At 42.0% G+C, this 19,451-nt stretch overlaps 2 protein-coding genes across 2 annotated transcripts in view; one reads left to right on the forward strand and one right to left on the reverse strand.

Moving 5' to 3' along the window:
• Window positions 1-4,394, reverse strand: part of CFAP52 (cilia and flagella associated protein 52) — a 59,302-nt gene extending 54,908 nt beyond the window's left edge. Inside the window, exon 1 of the mRNA XM_058283487.1 lies at window positions 3,802-4,394. Coding sequence (XP_058139470.1) covers window positions 3,802-3,889 — 88 coding nt within the window. The 5' untranslated portion in view covers window positions 3,890-4,394. The remainder of the gene's footprint in view (window positions 1-3,801) is intronic.
• Window position 4,395: 1 nt separating this feature from the next.
• STX8 (syntaxin 8) overlaps window positions 4,396-19,451 on the forward strand; it is a 274,018-nt gene continuing 258,962 nt past the window's right edge. The window contains exons 1-2 of the mRNA XM_058283489.1: window positions 4,396-4,532; window positions 18,626-18,725. Coding sequence (XP_058139472.1) covers window positions 4,444-4,532; window positions 18,626-18,725 — 189 coding nt within the window. The 5' untranslated portion in view covers window positions 4,396-4,443. The remainder of the gene's footprint in view (window positions 4,533-18,625; window positions 18,726-19,451) is intronic.

Here is a 19,451-nt window from a genome sequence, read left to right on the forward strand (position 1 = left end):
GGGCACAACATTTATGAATGTAGCTAGTACCACTGAATTGTATACATGAAAATGGTTAAAATGGGAAACATTATTTTGTACATATGTTAAATTTTTTTAAAAAAGAGTGAAAATACTGAGTGGGAATATCTGATTGACTGAGCCTATTACGTTATGTCTCTGAATTGGCTGCAAGGACTTAGGAGAGGAAATGTCTGCTTCTGTTAAGCCTGAACCAAAGGCAATAGAACCAATTCTCACCTCTCTTGGGATTCTCCTCAAAATAGAAGGATACTGAAATGTTAAGTAGCCCAAATGACACATGTTCACTACAACTAACAGTCTTTCTCTGTTTTCTCTCTCTCTCTTTCATGCACACACACACACACACACACAAACTCACAAACACTTTTTAAAAACCCTAATAGGGGAAGCAGATGTGGCTCAGGTGATTGAGCTCCCACCTACCACACGGGAGGTCCCTGGTTTGGTTCCCAGTGCCTTCCAAAGAAGACAGCAAGCTGGCTCAATGGGTGGGTGCGGCAAGCTAATGCAACAAGAGACACAAGAAGAAAAACATAATGAGAGACACAAAAAAGCAGGAAGGGAAGGTTCCTGGTGCTTCCTAAAGAGGACAAGCAAGAGAGCAAGCTGACGTGACAGGCAGGCATGGCAAGCTGGTGCAGTAAGAGACACAAGAAGAAAAACACAATGAGAGACACAACAAAGCATGGAACAAAGGTGGCTCAAGCAATTAGGTTCCTACCTCCCATATAGGAGGTCCTGGGTTTGGCTCCCAGTGCCTCCTAAAGAAACAAGGAAGATGAACAGACACCAGCAAGTGCAAACAATGAGGGGATGGAGAGAAATAAATAAATAAAATAAATCTTAAGAAAAACAACAAACTATAATAGGGTCATACTATATATACAATTTGGCAAACTTCATTTTATACTTAATATATCTTAGACATTTTCCTTGTTATTCTATATAGATATAGCTAATTTTTCTTAACTGCTATATAGTATTTTGCTGGGCAAATAGACTATACTTTTAAAAAAACCCATTTCCTACCAATGGACATTTGGATTGTCTTCTCCAGTAACTGGGCTATTACAATGTCACAGTGAACTTCATTGCACATACTTTTTTGAAATCTTGAATTAAGTTCTTAAAAGCTCCAAGATTAACCTTATTAAAACTTGTAATAGATATTACAAAACTGTCCTTCAAAAAGGTGGTAAAATTTATTCTGTTAATAGCAATTCAGAACCATTTATTTTCATCTTACCATTATCTGTATTTTTAGATTTTAACAATCTGAAAACTTAAAAAAAGTCACTGATTTAATTATATTTTGAACCAGTAACTATTTATATTTCTTTGCGAAGTATCTATTACAGAGGTCAGCAGTTTGTTTGTTTGTTTGTTTGTTTGTTTTTTCTGTAAAGAGCCAGAGAGTATTTTAGGCTTTGTGGGACATAGGTCTCTGGTGCAACTACTCTGCTGTTATGTAAAAGCGGCTGTAGGCAACACATAAAGGAATGGGCATGGCCTTATTGCAATATAACTTTATTTACAAAAACAGGCAGTGGGCCTAATTTGGCCCACAGGCTATGTAGCTCACAGACCCCTGACCAATTTGGCGGTAGTTGTTTTTATAATTTGTATGTGCATTTTGCATAATAGTTAAATCAACTGACTCCAGTCAACTGATACACGTGACTATTCTTGTATCCATACCGAACTCTTTATAATGAACCCTTTACAGAAGGTTCTCATAATCGACATAATTCTACTTTATTTGCTTAAATAATTTATTCCTGGCAAAATACAATACCTAGAAGAGTCAAGTACAGTTATATACTTACACCCTCGAGTTAAAATTCATAAACTATAATATAAAAGTATGATGGGAGCTTGTGTCGCAATAATAAAAAGCCTTTGCTGTTGCTCCTCGTTCGTTTCCATGTGAAATATGAACTCAATAACTTGCTATTTAAGGCATCCAAAGTCAACCCTCAGGTACCCTTTCCAGGGTCACCCTGCCAGTTCCTGACACTGAAGCCACACTGGGCTATCTGCCATTCCCTAACCAGTCTCCACCCTAAGGAAAAAAGTTAAAAGATTTAGCTATCCAGATGTTCCTTGTAGCATTTTGAAATAAATGCAAAAAAAAAAAAAAAAAAAAAGGAAATTATGCTAAGCTATTAATAACAGGTTTTTGTTGTTGTTTAGGAAGTGTGGGGGATTGAACCCAGGACCTTATTCATGGGAAGCAGACATTCAACCACTGAGCTACATCTGCTCCCCCAAAGAGAGCTGGGTTTTTTGTTTGTTTGTTTTCAGGAGGCACCCAGGATCAAACCCATGATCTCACACACGGGAAGTAGGTGCTCAATCACTTGAGCTACATCTGCTCCCCAACAGGGTATTTTAAAGTGAATTATCTTCTGGAAAAAAAAAAAACCAAATTATGACTTGTCCATGCAATGGAATAATACAATAAAATAGTAATTAAAATTATGGTGTGGAGCATATTTATTACTAAGGAAAGATTTGCATGGTATATGGTTAAGTGAATAAAACATCTGGTTATAAGAGAATATATACAGCATGAGTGTACTTTTATTAAAAAATACTTTTATATGTAAGTATATATATGTAAGATCACACTAAAAGATTGAGAGTGATATCTTTGGAAAGGGTAATGATGGATTGATTTTTTAAAATTATTGTTCTTGTTTCACTGTGTTTTCCCAATTTTCTAAACTCATTTTTTAAGGTGTGGCCATGCATTTATGATTGTATTCTCAGCAAAGCTTACTATTTGGCTATTTTTTTTTCTAAATAAATGTATATTTGACTATATGAAAGAAGACTATCAGTTGTCACAAAAACAAGGTAAAATATAATTCAATCGATTTGGGCCTTTCTAAAAGGCAAATATATTCAGCATTTGCCGTGGGAGACATGGGTTACAAACTACCATATATTTACTCTTAGACTCTAGGAAATCTCGTGAATTCAGTTGCAGAGCTGTAGGTGTAAGGCTCCACACTGCCTCACCAGTTACCCTTAGCGCTCAGGGCAGGCCCCAAAGGCTGCTAATCATGTAGATGTATTAGGGGCCCATGTTCTACCAAAGTAAAACGAAGGTGAGAGACAAGAGCCATGTCCTGGAATATGCTTAAAACTTCAGTCATTGACTGTTCTGCACCCTGCAGTATTACAATTTTAAAGCTTTCAGGCATCGCGATGCACTTAAAAAAAAAAAAAAAGTCTTGCTTGTCTACGGGGTCTGAAATCCTCACTATTAGAATCCTTCCCAGTTAGAAGACCAAGATCCCCTAAAGCAGTTGCTCTAACACACATTCCCTCCCCAGGCGTTTCTCATTAGTACATCAGCTGGGATTTTAGAAGAGATTTGTTAGTTGGTTCCAGAGGCCAACACAGACAGCATCGGGGGTTACGCAGGGGCCTGGGGCCACGGGAGGCCGACATGGTGGGAGAAAGGTCATAAGAAAGATGTGCCCTCATTCGCTCTTTGGCCAGGGTCAATGCTTGGCAGGCATTTAGTCCCTCTTGGGTGAAAAAAGGCGATCTGAGCTGGTAAACACCACGCCACTTTCTGAGGCTCTGATCGAGGAAGTGACATTCCAAGGCCCTCGGACAGGACGGCCCCGGCCAGGGCTCTCGTCAATGCCTCCGCTGCCTTTTAGGCCTCCCCACACCCCTGCCCCGGTGTCTCCATGTCCCGATTCGCACTCTACGTCCTCGCGGTTCCTACAACCCCCAGCCAGACAATGCTCGAGGCCTCACCGTTGAAGCCGATCACGGCCTCAAGCTCCAGCTCCGCCACCTCCGCCTCGGGCGAAGCTTGGACAGACATCACGCGGTTATCCTTCATCCGCTCACTTGCCTCTAGGTCTTCCTGCCGGTGCGGCGTCTTCTGGTCGTTATGGTAACTGACGGGCGCATGCGCACCAGATCCACGCCTGCGCTGAAACCCAGCCTGCGGAGCTCACGCCCCCTTGCAAATGGAGGGTCCTTTTTCCTTGCTGTTAAGGGTCTAGGGATTTGGAAGGAATTAAATGCACAGAACTCATTCCTCCTCTTCCCATGTCACCTTCTTGCTAATTAACTGTAGAGGCAAGCATTTAATGGGCCTCGATAGGCAGGCTGCTATAAAATAATACGCACTCGATACTTCTTTGGGCCCCTGGTCTGAGGCGGGATAACGTTTGAAGTCACTTACAGATGGGAAAACTGTCACATTCGTTCAACAACAATTTTGTTTTCATTGAGCCCATCAGCTTTGTGCCTCAGTGGGCGAAGATTCCTACAACCTTCCGTTTCCCCGAGAAGCGCTTTCCTCTCTTTATCATCGCTGTCAGGCACTATCGCAGTGAATTTACTTGGCAAACTCCAGGCTCCGGGCGCAAACGGGCCGAGCCGCGGGGTATGAGCCGCGCGGGCCGCCGTAGTCAGCTGCAGAGAGCAGGAAGTGTCCGAAGAGCCGGCGGAGAGAGCACTATGGCCCCGGACCCCTGGTGAGTCCCGGGTGAACGCGGGCGCGCGCAGGGGGCCCTTGGGGAAGGACGGGCTTCCGGGGAGCGGGCGGCCGCTCGGCTTGGGGGCTGGAACCTCTCCGAATGAGGGGAGGGGCCGCGAGGACCCTTCCTCTGCTGAGAGGGACTCAGTCGTATCCCACTACGCTGGGTCGTCGAGGGAGTGGCCCGGGACGGAAACCGAGAGCTGAGGACTTGAGCTAAATCTGAATATTCTAAAGCCATTCTGGGCTGCATCTCGCCGTGGTGATTTCCTGCCCGTCCTGGTTTTGTAGCTGACTAATGCAGGCTTCCCTGGACTCCTGTGAAAGTGAAGTAGAAGTAACCCTTTTGTAGAATGTCAGTCCCAGTGACGGACACCCCCTTCTCCCCTTTACATCTTCTACAGGTGGAGTAAAAGAAGTTCACAATCCATGGTCCCCAACCAACTAATAACCCGTTGTGGCTAGGACCTAGATCTTGTGTGCCCTTCAGAAAACTTGTAGGACTTTGGGAGGAAAATCACTCATCGATCATAAGGCATTTCCCCCTTTCCTTAGTAGATATCATGAATTCTCTTCCTTCAGCAATAACTTCTGCAGTCAGGCAGTTACTGAAAATGGTTTATTTTACTAGTTTATTAACAATAAGTAACCATGAAATCCCAAGGACTGAATGATGAAAGATACAAGCTCTGGTTCCAAGGAACTTATTGATGTAGCTTATTGGACTTGAACTTTCTAATAATTAAACACGTATTACAGCTCTCTAAAGTTTTTGTTGGAGTCTCTGTCTTATGTTGGTATTTTAAAGTATGGTTTATAATTCTTTAAGTTGCAGACAATCTGGATATTAGGACAATGGATTCCAAGATCAAAGTTAGATCTGCCCTGGACCCAGATCATCTGGACCAATCTCTTCATTAATTTAACACTAATTTTTTTCCATCTAATTTTTTTTTAAAAGATTTATTTTATTTCTCTTCCCCTCTCCCCATACCCATTGTCTCCTCTCATACCCATTCCCTGTGTGTTCTTCTGTGTCCACTTGCATTGTCAGCAGCACTGGGAATCTGCGTCTCTTTTTGTTGCGTCATCTTGCTGGGTCAGCTCTCCATTTGTGTGGCGCCACTGCTGTGCGGGCTGTGCTTTTTTCACACGGGGCGGCTCTCCTTGTGGTGCGCAGTCCTTGCACGTGGGGCTCCCCTACATTGGGGACACCCCTGCGTGGCACGGCACTCCTTGTATATGGCAGCACTGCGCGTGGGCCAGTTCACCACATGGGCCAGGAGGCCCTGGGTTTGAACCTTGGACTTCCTTTATGGTAGGTGAACACTCTATTAGTTGAGCCACATCTGCTTCCCCACCTAATTTTAACAGCTGTATGCACCCCTGGTAAGAAAGTCAGAAAATACTGAAAAGTTGCAGTGAAAATACCATCATTAATTTTACCATTTGGAAATAGCCCACTGTTGATTTCTAAAATAAATTTTTTTTTTTTAAAGATTATTTATTTATTTATTTAATTTCGCCCCCTCCCCTGGTTGTCTGTTCTCGGTGTCTATTTTGCTGCGTCTTGTTTCTTTGGCCGCTTCTGTTGTCATCAGCAGCACGGGAAGTGTGGGCGGCGCCATTCCTGGGCAGGCTGCTCTTTCTTTTCACGCTGGGCGGCTTTCCTCACGGGCGCACTCCTTGCGCGTGGGGCTCCCCCACGCGGGGGACACCCTTGCGTGGCACGGCACTCATTGCGCGCATCAGCACTGCGCATGGCCAGCTCCACACGGAGTCAAGGAGGCCCGGGGTTTGAACCGCGGACCTCCCATATGGTAGACGGACGCCCTAACCACTGGGCCAAAGTCCGTTTCCCTAAAATAAATTTATCACTTTAACATTTTAATGTGTATTTTACAAAACAGGGAGCTTTTCTCCATGTTATTAAACATTTCCTGAAAATTTGATTTTTATAGTGTTTTAATAGTGCTTCAGATGAGTGGCTATAATTTATTTTAATGTTTCCCTCTGTTAAATGAGGTAATTGCCCCCCAGCCCCGATTTTCCCAGAAGCCGTCTCTTTGTTACATCTCTTATTTCCTTTGGCTTGCTTCGGAGAAGTGAAACTATTGAATCCAAGGGAATTTAGTCAGTGAGGTATCTGTTCTTTAAGCGTATCTCTAGCTATTAATATAACAGAGATTTCCTTGAAAGCCAAAACTATCAAAAAGAAAAGAAAATCCAGTTCTGAGCCCTTGCAGATTGCCCTGTGTGAATGCTCTCCTTCAGAGCTTAGGCTGTTCTAACAGTGGGTTTGAAAAACAGCCTGAGGTGAAGGGTAGGGCGCTCTCTGATCTTTTCTGAGCATGCATCTTGTCCTGGCCATGCCTGCCTGGCCTTAGTCATTCCCATGTTCATATGGATCTGAGTGTCCACCTTCCCCTAAGCAATAGTCTTATCTTCTCAGTCCCAGGTATTATACTGGATGACCTAAAGCTGGCTATCCTCACCCCAGGCAGCTGCGATTTGACCATCCTTCTACAGTGTTCTAGCTGACCTGTAAGCCACCTCTAAGTGCAGGCAAATTCTGGTGAGTCTGTGATGAGTGTCCTAGTTCAGTCCTTCAGGCTGCCACAAGATAGATTGGCACAGACACAGACATACATGCACCTAGTGTGTGCACAAAAGGTTTACTCTGCTCCTTCTGGAACAGGATTCTTAACCACAGTTCACACCCCATGCTGATTCAATTAGAATGCCCGGAGGTGGGTGGCACCCATTGGTATTTGTCAACAGTTATTTTTCCCACCTCTAAACTCTACAGTTATCATTTATACCCCATATTTGGAAGAGGCGTAGCATCATTAATATTATTGGTTTTCATATAAAATGTCTGGGGCCACTAGGCCGGACCTAAACTTTTGTTTTCATAGATGTCAATATGGAGGGGAAAAAAGGTTAAAAGATGAGGCGTATATGGAGTCAGGGCCCAATCTTCCTTACCAGCCTTCCAGTCTCTTAGTTGTGTGTTGTCTTGCCTTACCCAGTCCTTTTTCATATACACACACACATATAAATGAATGAGGCTGCTTTAGAACATCATGCTAAAGATATTAAGATATAGCTCTGGAGTCAGACTGAGCTTGAAACTGGGCTTCACCACATCCGCTTTGGGAAAAGAGGGATAGGAGTCATACTCACCTCGTAGGGTCCTTACGGAGTTTAAAATGTCAAGCCCTTAGCCTAGGACCTGGCCCAGATCAGAATCTCAATTGCTAGCCATTGCTGTAATTACTTTGATAAGCTTCCTGAAGGAAGGGATTGCAACCTATTTTTTTCCCTCATTCTAAGAAACATTTTTCAAGTTCCAACAGTATATAAGTAACGTGGGAGGCCAAAGATTTTTTTTTAATTTTTAAACTTTGTTTTGTACATTTAATAATTGAAAATATAAACAATAATTTAAAAATAAAGAGATGACATAGTTGAATAAAACATAAATATCTCAATTAAATGTACTAGTTACATATAAAAAATTTTTAATCATACCGTATGTTACACAATACTTTTGGTTCATAGTAATGCAACCATATAGTAGTTGTCCTTTTATGTCTGGCTTGCTTTGCTCAACATAATGTCCTCCAGGTTCATCCATGTTGTCATATGCTTTATGACTTCATTTCTTCTTATAGCTGCATAATATTCCATCATATAATACACCACAGTTTGTTTATCCATTCATCTGTTGATGGACACCTGGATTGTTTCCATCTTTTGGCAAGTGTGAATAACGCTGCTCTGAACATAGGTGTGCAGGTGTCAGTGTCACTGCTCAGTTCTTCTGGGTATTGCAGGGCCACATGGCAAGTCTATATTCAGCTTCTTTAGGGACTGCCAAATAGTCCTCCCAGTGGCTTTACCATTCTGTATTCCCACCAACAGTGAATAAGAGTTTCTATCTCTACATCCTCTCTACATCCTCAGAATGTAGTTCTGTCTTTTTAATAGTGGCCATTCTGATAGGTGTGAAATGGTGTCTTGTAGTTGTGATTTGCATTTCCCTAATCATTAGTGTGTTGAGCATTTCTTCATGTGTTTTTTTGCCATTTGTATTTCTTCTGTGGACAAATGTCCATTCAAGTCTTTTGTGCATTTTTAATTGGGTCGTTTGTCTTTTTATTGTTGAGTTGTAATATCTCTGTATATATCCTGGATATCAAACCTTTATTGGGTATGTGATTGCCAAATGTTTTCTTCCATTGAGTCAACTACCTTTTCACCCTTTTGATACCTGTGAGGTACAAAAGTGTTTAGTTTTGAGGAGGTCCCATTTATCTATTTTTTGTTTTGTTGCTTGTGCTTTGGATATAAGGTCTAAGAAACCACCACCTACTACAAGGTCTTGAAGATGTTTCTGTACATTTTCTTCTAGTAGTTTTATGGTCCTGGCTTTTATGTTTAGGTCTTTGATCCATTTTGAGTTTATTCTTATATAGGGAGTGAGATAGGGGTCCTCTTTCATTCTTTGGTTATACATATCCTGTTCTCCCACCACCATTTGTTGAAGAGACTACTTTGTCCCATTAACATGGAGTTGGTAGCTTTATTAGAAACCATTTGACCATAGAGGTGAGGGTTTATTTCTGGATTCTCAATTCTATTCCACTAATAGATGTGTCTATCTTATGCCAGTGCCGTACTGTTTTGGCCACTGTAGCTTTGTAATATGTTTCAAGGTCGGACAGTGAAATTCCTTCCATGTTGCTCTTCTTTTTTAGAATGCTTTTGGATATTTGGGTGCACTTTCCCTTCCAAATGAATTTGGTAATTGCCTTTTCTAATTCTGTAAAGTAAGCTGTTGGAATTTTGATCAGTATTGCATTGAATTGATAAATCAGTTTGGGTAAGATTGACATTTTCATGATATTTATCTCGTAATCCAATTATTCTCTTAATCCGAAATTTATTCTCTTATTATTTGTTTAGACCATTTATTTGGTCTTTTTAAAAAATTTTTTTAGCATTGTTTTGTAGTTTTCTTCATATATGTCCTGTACTTCTTTGGTTATATTGATTCTTAGGTATTTGAGTCTTTTTGTTGCTATTGTAAATGGAATTTTCCCCCTGATTTCCTCCTCAGATTGCTCAGTACTAATGTACAAAAACATTACTTATTTTTGCGTGTTGATCTTGTATCCTGCCACTTTGCTGAACTCATATATTAACTGAAGTAGCTTTGTCTGGGTACTTCAGAATTTTCTAAATACAGGATCATATCATTGGCAAACAGTGAGAGTTTTACTTCCTCTTTTCCTATTTGAATGTCTTTAATTTTTTTTCTGCCTAATTGCCCTTGCTAGAACTTCTAGTACAATATTGAATAGTGGTGGCAGTGGGCATCCTTGTCTTGTTCTGGATCTTAGAGGGAAAGCTTTCAACCTTTTCCCATTGAGTATGATATTGGCTGTGGGTTTTTCATATATGTCTTTTATCAGAGTGAGGCATTTTCCTTCTATTCCTATCTTTTGAAGTGTTTTTTTATCAAAAAAGGATGCTGGATTTTGTCAGATGCCTTTTCTGGGTCAATTGAGATGATCATGTGTTTTTTCCCCTTCAGTTTGTTAATGTGGTATATTACATTGATTGATTTTCTTATGTTGATCCAGCCTTGCATACCAGGAATAAATCCCATTTGGTCGTGATGTATAAGTCTTTTGATATGCTGTTGGATTCGATTTGCAAGTATTTTTTTGAGAATTTTTGCATCTATGTTCATGAGAGAGATTGGTCTGTAGTTTTCTTTTCTTGTAGTATCTTTATCTGGCTTTGATATTAGGGTGATGTTGACCTCATAAAATGTGTTGGGTAGTTTTCCCTCCACTTCAATTTTTTGGAAGTGTTTAAACAGGATTGGTGTTAATTCTTTTCGAAATTCTTGGTAGAGTTCATTGTGAAGCCATCTGGTCCTGGACTTTTCTTTGCCGGAAGATTTTTGATGATGGATTCAATCTCTTTAGATGTGATTGGTTTGTTAAGTTCTTGTATTTCTTGTAACATCAATGTAGGTTATCTGTGTATTTCTAGGAATTTTTCCATTTCATCTAGGTTGTCTAGTTTGTTGGCATATCGTTTCTCATAATACCCTCTTACCCTTTTTATTTCTTTGGTGTCAGTCATAACATCCCCCCTTTTATTTCTGATTGTATTTATTTGCATCTTTTCTTTTTTCCTTTATTAGTCTAGCTAGGGGTTTGTCAACTTTATTGATCTCAAGGAACCAACTTTTGGTTTTCATTTTCTCTATTGTTTGTTCGTTCTCAACTTCATTTTTTTTCTGCTCTAATCTTTATTATTTCTCTCCCTCTGCTTCCTTTGGGATTCGTTTGCTGTTCTTTTTCTAGTTTCTGTAGTTGTTCAGTTAAATCTTTGAGTTTAGCTCTTTCTTCTTTTTTAATATAAGCATTTAGGGCTATAAATTTCTCTCTAAAGACTGCCTTTGCTGTATCCTATAAGTTTGATAAGTTGTCTTCTTGTTTGCATTTGTCTCAGTATATTTACTGATTTCACTTGCAATATCTTCTTTGACCCACTGATTATTTAGGAGCATATTGTTTAGTCTCCACATATTTGTGAATTTACTTTTTTCCTGTCTATCATTGATTTGCAGTTTCATTCCATTGTGGTCTGAGAAGGTGCTTTGCATAATTTCAGCCTTTTTATGTTTATTGAGAGCTGCATTGTGCCCTGACGTGGTCTATCCTGGAGAAAGATCCATGGACACTTGAGAAGAATGTATAACCTGCTGAGTTGGGATGCAATGTTCTATATATGTCTGTTAGGTCTAACTCGTTTATTAGATTGTTCAAGTTCACTGTTTCTTTGTTGATCTTCCTTCTAGTTCTATCTAATGCTGTGAGGGGGTGTTAAAGTCTCTAACGATTATTGTAGAGATGTATATTTCTCCCTTCAGTTTTGCCAGAGTTTGTCTAATGTATTTTGGGACACTCTGTCTAGGTACATAGACATTTATGACTATTATATCTTTATAGTGGATTGTCCCTTTTATTAATATTTAATTCGGTATCTCATAACTTTTTTGCATTTAAAGTCTGTTTTGACCAATATTAGTATAGCTACTTATTCTATTTTTGGTTAATATTTGCATAGAGTATCATTTTCTAACCTTTCACTTTCAGCCAGTTTTTTTTTTTCTTAAGATTAATTTTTAAAAAATTTCTCTCCTCTTTTCTCTCATTGTTGCTCTCTGTGTCCATTTGCTGTATGTTCTTCTGCATCTGCTTGTATTGTCTGGCGGCACTGGAAAACTGCATCTCTTTTCTGTTGTGCCATCTTGCTGCATCAGCTCTCCGTGTGTGTGGCGCCACTCCCCTGCGTGGCATGGCACTCCTTGTGCGCGGTAGCACTACACATGGCCAGCTCACCACCTGGGCCAGGAGGCCCTGGATATGGAACCCTGGACCCTCCATATGGTAGGCAGATGCTCTATCAGTTGAGCCACATCCACTTCCTTACTTTCAGCCAGTTTGTATCCCTGGGTCTGAGGTGAGTTTCTTGTAAGCAGCATATGGATGGCTCATGCTTTTTGTTATCCATTCTCTCAGCCTGTATCTTTTGATTGGGGAGTTTAATCCATTCACATTCAATGATATTACTGTAAATACATTATTCTGCTTTTTATTCTTTGATTTTCATATGTCATATCATATTTTTGTCTATTTATTCTTTTGGTTATCCTTTCTCTATTCTTCTATATTCTCCTCCAGGCCTCTCTCTCTTGTCTTTTTACTTTGGGTTTTAAGGCTTCCTTTAATATTTCTTGCAAAGGTGGATTCTTTTTTATGAACTCTCTCAGTTTCTGTTTGTTTGTGAATATTTTATACTCACCTTCATATCTGAAGGACAGTTTTGCCGGATAAAGAATTCTCGACTGGAAGTTTTTCTCTTTCAGTATCCTAATTGTATCATACCTGTCTTCTTACCTCCATGGTTTCTGAAATCTGCACTCTCTCTTACTGGACATCCCTTGTACATGATGGTTTGCTTCTGCCTGGCTGCTCTGAGAATTTTCTCTTTATCTTTGACATTTGAAATTCTAAGTAGTATGTGTCTTGGAATAGGTCTATTTGGATTTATTCCGATTGGGGTACAGTGCACTTCTTGGACTTGCAAGTTCATTTCTTTCATAAGAGTTGTGAAATTCTCGACTATGATTTCCTCAAATACCCTTTCTGCCCCCTTTCCCTTCTCTTCTTCTGGAACTCCCATGACACGTATGTTGTTGTGTTTCATGTTGTCATTGAAGTCTCTGAGACCCTGCTCAATTTTTGCCATTCTTTTTTCTCTTCAATTTCAGCTGCTCTGTCTTTGGTATCACTTATTCTTCTATCACTTCGAGTCTGATGTTGTATGCCTCTAATGTGTTGTGTTTTTTTTAAAGATTATTTATTTCTCTCCCCCCAGTCGTCTATTCGCTCTGTGTTATTCTGTGACCACTTCTATCCTTATCAGCGGCACTGGGAATCTGTGTTTCTTTTTGTTGTGTCATCTTGTTGTGTCAGCTCTCCGTGTGTGCGGCACCATTCCTGGGCAGGCTGCGCTTTCTTTCGCGCTGGGCAGCTCTCCTTACAGGGCGCACTCCTTGCGTTTTTGATCTCACCTATTGTGTCTTTCATTCCCATGAGCTGTGTTACTTTTCTGTACAGGATTTCAAACTCTTCCTTTGTGCTTGCTCAATGTCGTCTTCTTTTTTTCAGAAGATTTATTTTTATTTATTCATTTCTACCCCCCCACAACCATTGTTCTGTTCTCTGTGTGTTCTTCTGTGTCTGCTTGTCTTCTCTTTAGGCGGCACCAGAAACTAGTGGGACCTTCTGGAGTGGGAGAGAGGTGCTCAATCTCTTGTACCACCTCAGCTCTCTGGTCTGCTGCATCTCTTATTGTCTCCTCTGTGTCACATTTTGTTGTGTCATCTTCCGGCATCAGCTCTCTGCGTAGGCCAACACTCCTGTGTGAGCCAGCTCTCTTGCACAGACCAGTACTCCACGTCAGCCAGCTCTCTGCTCAGGCCACCTCTTCTCTCAGGCCAGCTTGAGGTGCAGGCCAGCTTGCCTTTCACCAGGAGGCCCCAGGAATTGAACTCCTAACCTCCCATATGGTAGACAGGAGCTCAGTTGCTTAAGCCACATCCATTTCCCACTCAGTGTCTTCTTGATGTCATTTATCTCTTTAGTCATATTGTCTTTCAACTCATTAATTTGATTTTGGAAATTCACGCACATCTTGCTAATTCTCTCAAATCCTGCATCTCTTCTGGGTCTTTGATATGTTCCTTTCTTGGGCTTTATCTTCCATTTTCTTAGTATATTTTTGCTGATGTCTGGGCATCTGATTAGGATGCAGTTTACTCAGATGCTCAATTTCTTTCTCTTTTGTAGGGATTTAGTGGTGGGAGGCTATGTGGTATCCCTGCTCTTTGATTCTTGGCTTGACCTGGATTGTTAGGATTTTTCCTGCTAGTTGCTCAGAATTGGGCTCTGGACCCAGTAATTGGTTGCAGACTTGCTTCATCGGGCCTTGGGGAAGGAGACTACAAAGGCCAGAAAAAGCCTCTTTCTTATTTTTATTTTCTCACGTGCACCTCCTTGTTCTGCCAGAAGATGGTGCTCTTTGACAGCTGTCAGTTCAGTGCCTGGTCGGAATGTATTTGTTGCAACACAGAAGGGATCAGTGTGATAGAGCTTCCTGTCTGGAGGCTTTGAGCCTTGCAATTCAAACTTTCTCAGAGACAGTCCACCAGCCTTCTCTGGCTGCCCCCTCCCTTTTCCCAGGTAGGAAATAATCCCACTCCCCTCTGAGTCCTCAACAATACGTCCTGGTTAGTTAGTAGAGGAGGAGACTGGGAAGGTTGGTTGTACATCTTTAGCCCCATCCCGGCTCCCCAGGCAAGCAGTGGTGTGGTCCCACCTGGCCTGGAATTGCTCCTGGGACACAGCAAACCAAATCTCTGAATCAAAAGGTATGTCAGCCTTAGGCTGTGTCCCTTTCTCTCCTGTGTTCTGGGGTGGTGGATCCCTGGAGCCCACTCTGTAGTGGCAGGCCCAGAGGCCCGAGAATTCTAAAGTGGCTTTTTTTTTTCTTAAGGTTTATTTACTTATTTATTTCTCCCCACCCCCACCCTGGTTGTCTGTTCTCTGTGTCTATTTGCTGTGTCTTCTTTGTCCGCTTCTGCTGTTGTCAGGGGCATGGGAATCTGTGTTTCTTTTGGTTGTGTCATCTTGCTGTGTCAGCTCTCCGTGTGTGCGGCACCATTCCTGGGCAGGCTGCACTTTCTTTCACGCTGGGCGGCTCTCCTTACGGGGCGCACTCCTTGCGCGTGGGGCTCCCCTATGCGGGGGACACCCCAGAGTGGCACGGCACTCCTTGTGCGCATCAGCACTGCACATGGGCCAGCTCCACACGGGTCAAGGAGGCCCAGGGTCTGAACCGTGGACCTCCCATGTGGTAGATGGACACCCTAACCACTCAGCCAAGTCCGCTTCCCTGAAATGTCTTTAGTGTGGTGCCGACTGCTGGTTTCTACTCACAGTTCTGTCATAGCAATTCCCTTGCTTTGTCCCTCTCTCCTCTAGGCGGTGTCCAGCCTCGGCCTGGTGTCCTAAACCCTAGGAGATCTTTTTCCAGGCTGTTTCAGCCTGTCCTCTAGCTGTTTTTCTTGAGGAGAAGAGATGAAGCATGCAATCTTCCCGGAAGTCCCCCAAAGAGTTTTACAAAATGGATTGTTTATTTTCTCAAGCAAACATTGAGACATTAGGAAAACAGCAGTTTTCAATATTTTACACTGGAACAGTCTAGAAAATAGGTTAGTTGTATAAGCACAGCATAGTTCCTGCTCTTTAGGAACTAGCAGTCTGGTAGGAGAAATGTATACACACTTCATTGTTTTGCATAAACAAGCTCTCGAATAAAGATCCTGCAACAGAAGGAACAAATAAGGGCATAGGGGAATTCAGTGTGAACCCTTCAAAGCCCTCAGAAACTGTTGAAAAACAAGGAGGTGCTCAGTAAACTTTTGAGAATTCTGATAAGCTCTGATGTCAGGTGGGAATGTGTCCTTTGTCCCAGAGCATTTTTTTTTATTTTTTTTTATTGACTTTGTAATAATATTACATTAAAAAAATATATATGAGGTCCCATTCAACTCTTCCCCCCCACCCCACCTCTCCCCCCCCCCACCAGCAACACTCGTTCCCATCATCATGACACATCCATTGCATTTGGTAAGTACATCTTTGGGCACCTCTGTATCTCATGGTCAATGGTCCACATCATGGCCCATACTCTCCCCTATTCCATCCAGTGGGCCCTGTGAGGATTTACAATGTCCGGTGATTGCCCCTGAAGCACCATCCAGGGCAGCTCCATGTCCCAAAGACGCCTCCACCTCTCATCTCTTCCTGCCTTTCCCCATACCCATCAGCCACCATGTCCACTTTTCCCAATCCAATGCCACCTCTTCTATGTGTATATTGGATTGGTTGTGTCCATTGCACCTCTATGTCAAGAGGAGGCTCAGATTCCACCTGGATGCTGGATGCAATCCTCCCACTTTCAGTTGTAATCACTCTAGGCTCCATGGTGTGGTGGTTGTCCTTCTTCAACTCCATCTTAGCTGAGTGTGGTAAGTCCAATAAATCAGATTGTAGGTGCTGGAGTCTGTTGAGGCTCAGGACCTGGCTATCACATTGTCAGTCCAGAGATTCAAATCCCCTAAATATATCTTAAACCCCAACACTAACTGCACCTCTAGCACATTAGCATGAAAGTCTTATGAAGAGAGATCCCATCTGAGTCCAGATTCATCTCACATAAACACCATTTCCAAAGAGGGGCCATCTGACCTGGTAGTTAACCCCATCGGCCATGACCATAACTCTCATGGGTCTCTTTAGCCCTCAAAGGAACCAATATCTGGGGGTTGTATCTGCTTTATCTGTCTCTCAGACTCTGCTCAGTTGTGCATAAGGGCAATCCTTCTGCCAGCCTCCAGACTCTTTTTTAGAGACTCATAGCCATATAAACTCATTTCTCCTTTCCATTTCCCCCTTACATTAGGTCAAACAACATTTTAAAGACTTGTTATTTTATGTAGACAGGGATATTCTGCTGATCCGCATTGAACCGTCCGTATAAGGTCCTTTTCCAGTTGCATCATCAGTTGGTAGTTGATAGTGGTCCCTCGGTGCCAGGGAGGCTCATCCCCGGGTGTCATGTCCCACGCTGGGGGGAAGGCATTGCATTTACATGCTGAGTTTGGCTTCGAGACTGGCCACATTTGAGTAACATGAAGGCTGACAGGAGGAAATTCCCAGGCACAATGCTGCTCTAGGCCTTGTTCTTATTTTAGGCTTATCAGCTCACAAGCATAGTCATTAGCGCCAGGGGCTCACTGTTGAACCCTCACTCCCTCCCGGTCCCTGCCGCTGCACCTGGGAGACTGTCGCTGCTCCCCTAGGGACCACAACAGAGCACCACTGGCCAGGAACCCAGTACCCCCCCTGCTGTGGTTTTTAATTGTTGCCACTATGAGTATATCCAAACATTACCATGCACCCTGGACATATGTTCTGTACAGCTCCCTGTCAGCCATATATCACCTGTAAATGGTATCCTATACCAGTATCCCTCCATTGCCATTGTTGAAACACTCTGTGATCCAGAACTCCCCGAAATTTGAAGCCCAATATAATGTCAGGGTCCCTTACTAGGGAATGGCATATAGCGATGGGTTTGAGGTTAGATAGAGAATACATGTTGACTTGGAAAAAATTCTACATCCTATCTTTTTCTTTTTTTTTTTTTTCCCCTAATTATTGAGCTTCTCCTCACAGGAGCCCTAGACCACAGCAATGCATGTATATAATATACAGCACTCCCATACATCCACCACAAAACCTTTTCCCTTCCACAGCGATACCCTTACACCCTATTCACATCATATTTACTTAACGTGATGTACAGCGTCTAAGACAATAGCTTTCTAACAAGGTGACATCTGTGCTTACTGTATCCCTCGAGAGAAAGGGTGGCTCCCAGGGCATTGGGGCAGTTGAGCAAGTTAGGCGCTGAACACTATTCCATCTATCTCTGGAAGTGGCTCCTTGGGAAACGGAGGTTGGCTGTCACTATGGGCACCAAGGTGGAAGGGAAAATGGACGTTAAATGTGTGGAACCAAAGTAAATGGGGGGTAAGAGAGGAGTTTCGTGAGAGTACACAAGGATGGATATAAAACATGTAATATTACACCATAACATATAGGAGATGACAGACTGATAATGTAAACCATAATGTAAAACATAGGATAACTAAGAATGTAAAAAAATGTGTATCCTAAAGTATGTCCCAGAGCATTTTGTTCCTTCCTGTAAAGCTCTCCCCCAGCTGTGGTATGGCTGGGTCACTTCCCCCCAGTGTCACCTGGTCTAATATAGCACCTCCTCTGTCATTTTCTCTGCCTTTACCCTGCTTTATTTTTGTTCTTAGCTACCATTAACACCTGACATACAATGTGTTAATTTGTCTTACACCTCTTTCCCTGCACTAAAATGTAAGCTCCTTGAAAACACGGAATTTGTACATTTTGTTCACTGCTGCATTCTCCGGGGCCTCCATAAATAGTTGTGGAATGCTTTCTGAATAAATGAACACAAATGCTGACTCGTAGGTAAAATAGTGCCGTGGTTAAGAGCACAATGACTGGGTTTGAACCCTGCGGTGCTACTTGGGCCAGCCACTGCACCTCTCTGTGCCTCGTCAGATGGAGTTGGTGATGGCACTCACCTCCTCATGCCCTTCTGTGGATTAAGTGAGTTCCTATAAACGACGCATTCAGAATAGCGTGGCGCAGCGTAACTACTGCCCGACACATACGGCTATTGTGGCGAGCCCTGTCCTCTCTTCCTCAACTTCTGTTATTTGCTTCAAATTTTGGATTTGTGACTAGAATTAAATAACTCAAGCTTAGATAAATGCAAAGGTTTCTTCTAAAGAACCTTAACCATTTCCCCCCTTTTATGACTTTGCTGTAGGCTCTCTATATACGATTCTACTTGTCACATCGCCCAAGAGATTGCTGAGAAAATCCAACAACGCAATCAGTATGAAAGAAATGGTGAAAGCACAACCAAGGTAATACCAGGAGAGGGTTAGTATTTAAAGTGGTTTTTTGGAGCTTTCAGTTCAGAAAACCCTGCCCCGTCCAAGGCCCTGTGTGTACGTGTGCGTGTAAATGTGTGTGTCTCTGCATGTGATGGCCCATGGGACATTGAATTGACATCACAACCCACCCATTCATCATTATTTACTCCCTGAGACTAGGTGAAGCATGATATTAATTTCTCCTGCGTTATCTTAAAAATTTCTAACAGTTTTGTAGTCTCGCTCAGGAGTTGGTCAACTTTTCCCCAGATAGTTAATCTTTCAGGCTTTGTGGTCCAAAAGCCAGTATCCTCAGCAACTCAAGCATTTAATCTTGCCAGAAGGATAATTATTTGTTTTTGCATTTTACATTTCAAAATGTAAGAACTCTTCTTAGCTCATGGACAATACAAAAACAGTGGCAAGATTTGACTGGGAGATACATTTTTGAGAAAATCCTGAGTTCGTGCCGGTGTCTTCAGTTCATATCTGACACTACTTGTTTCTTTCTGATCTTCCTCTTCTGTCTTTGTATTTTCTTTCTTTCATAGTTAGAACACTGGTTTCCAAAAGCATCAGTATATTTTTATTCATTTGATCTGTCTTACAATTTGCAGAAAATAGTTTCATAATTACTAGAGTAATACCACTTCAAACACTAAGTAAAGTTTGAGATTTGTCCTTTTTTCTATTTTGAACTTAAAACATATCTTACTA

The sequence above is a fragment of the Dasypus novemcinctus genome, chromosome 21 (genome assembly GCF_030445035.2).
Source record: "Dasypus novemcinctus isolate mDasNov1 chromosome 21, mDasNov1.1.hap2, whole genome shotgun sequence".
Taxonomy (NCBI): Eukaryota; Metazoa; Chordata; class Mammalia; order Cingulata; family Dasypodidae; genus Dasypus; species Dasypus novemcinctus.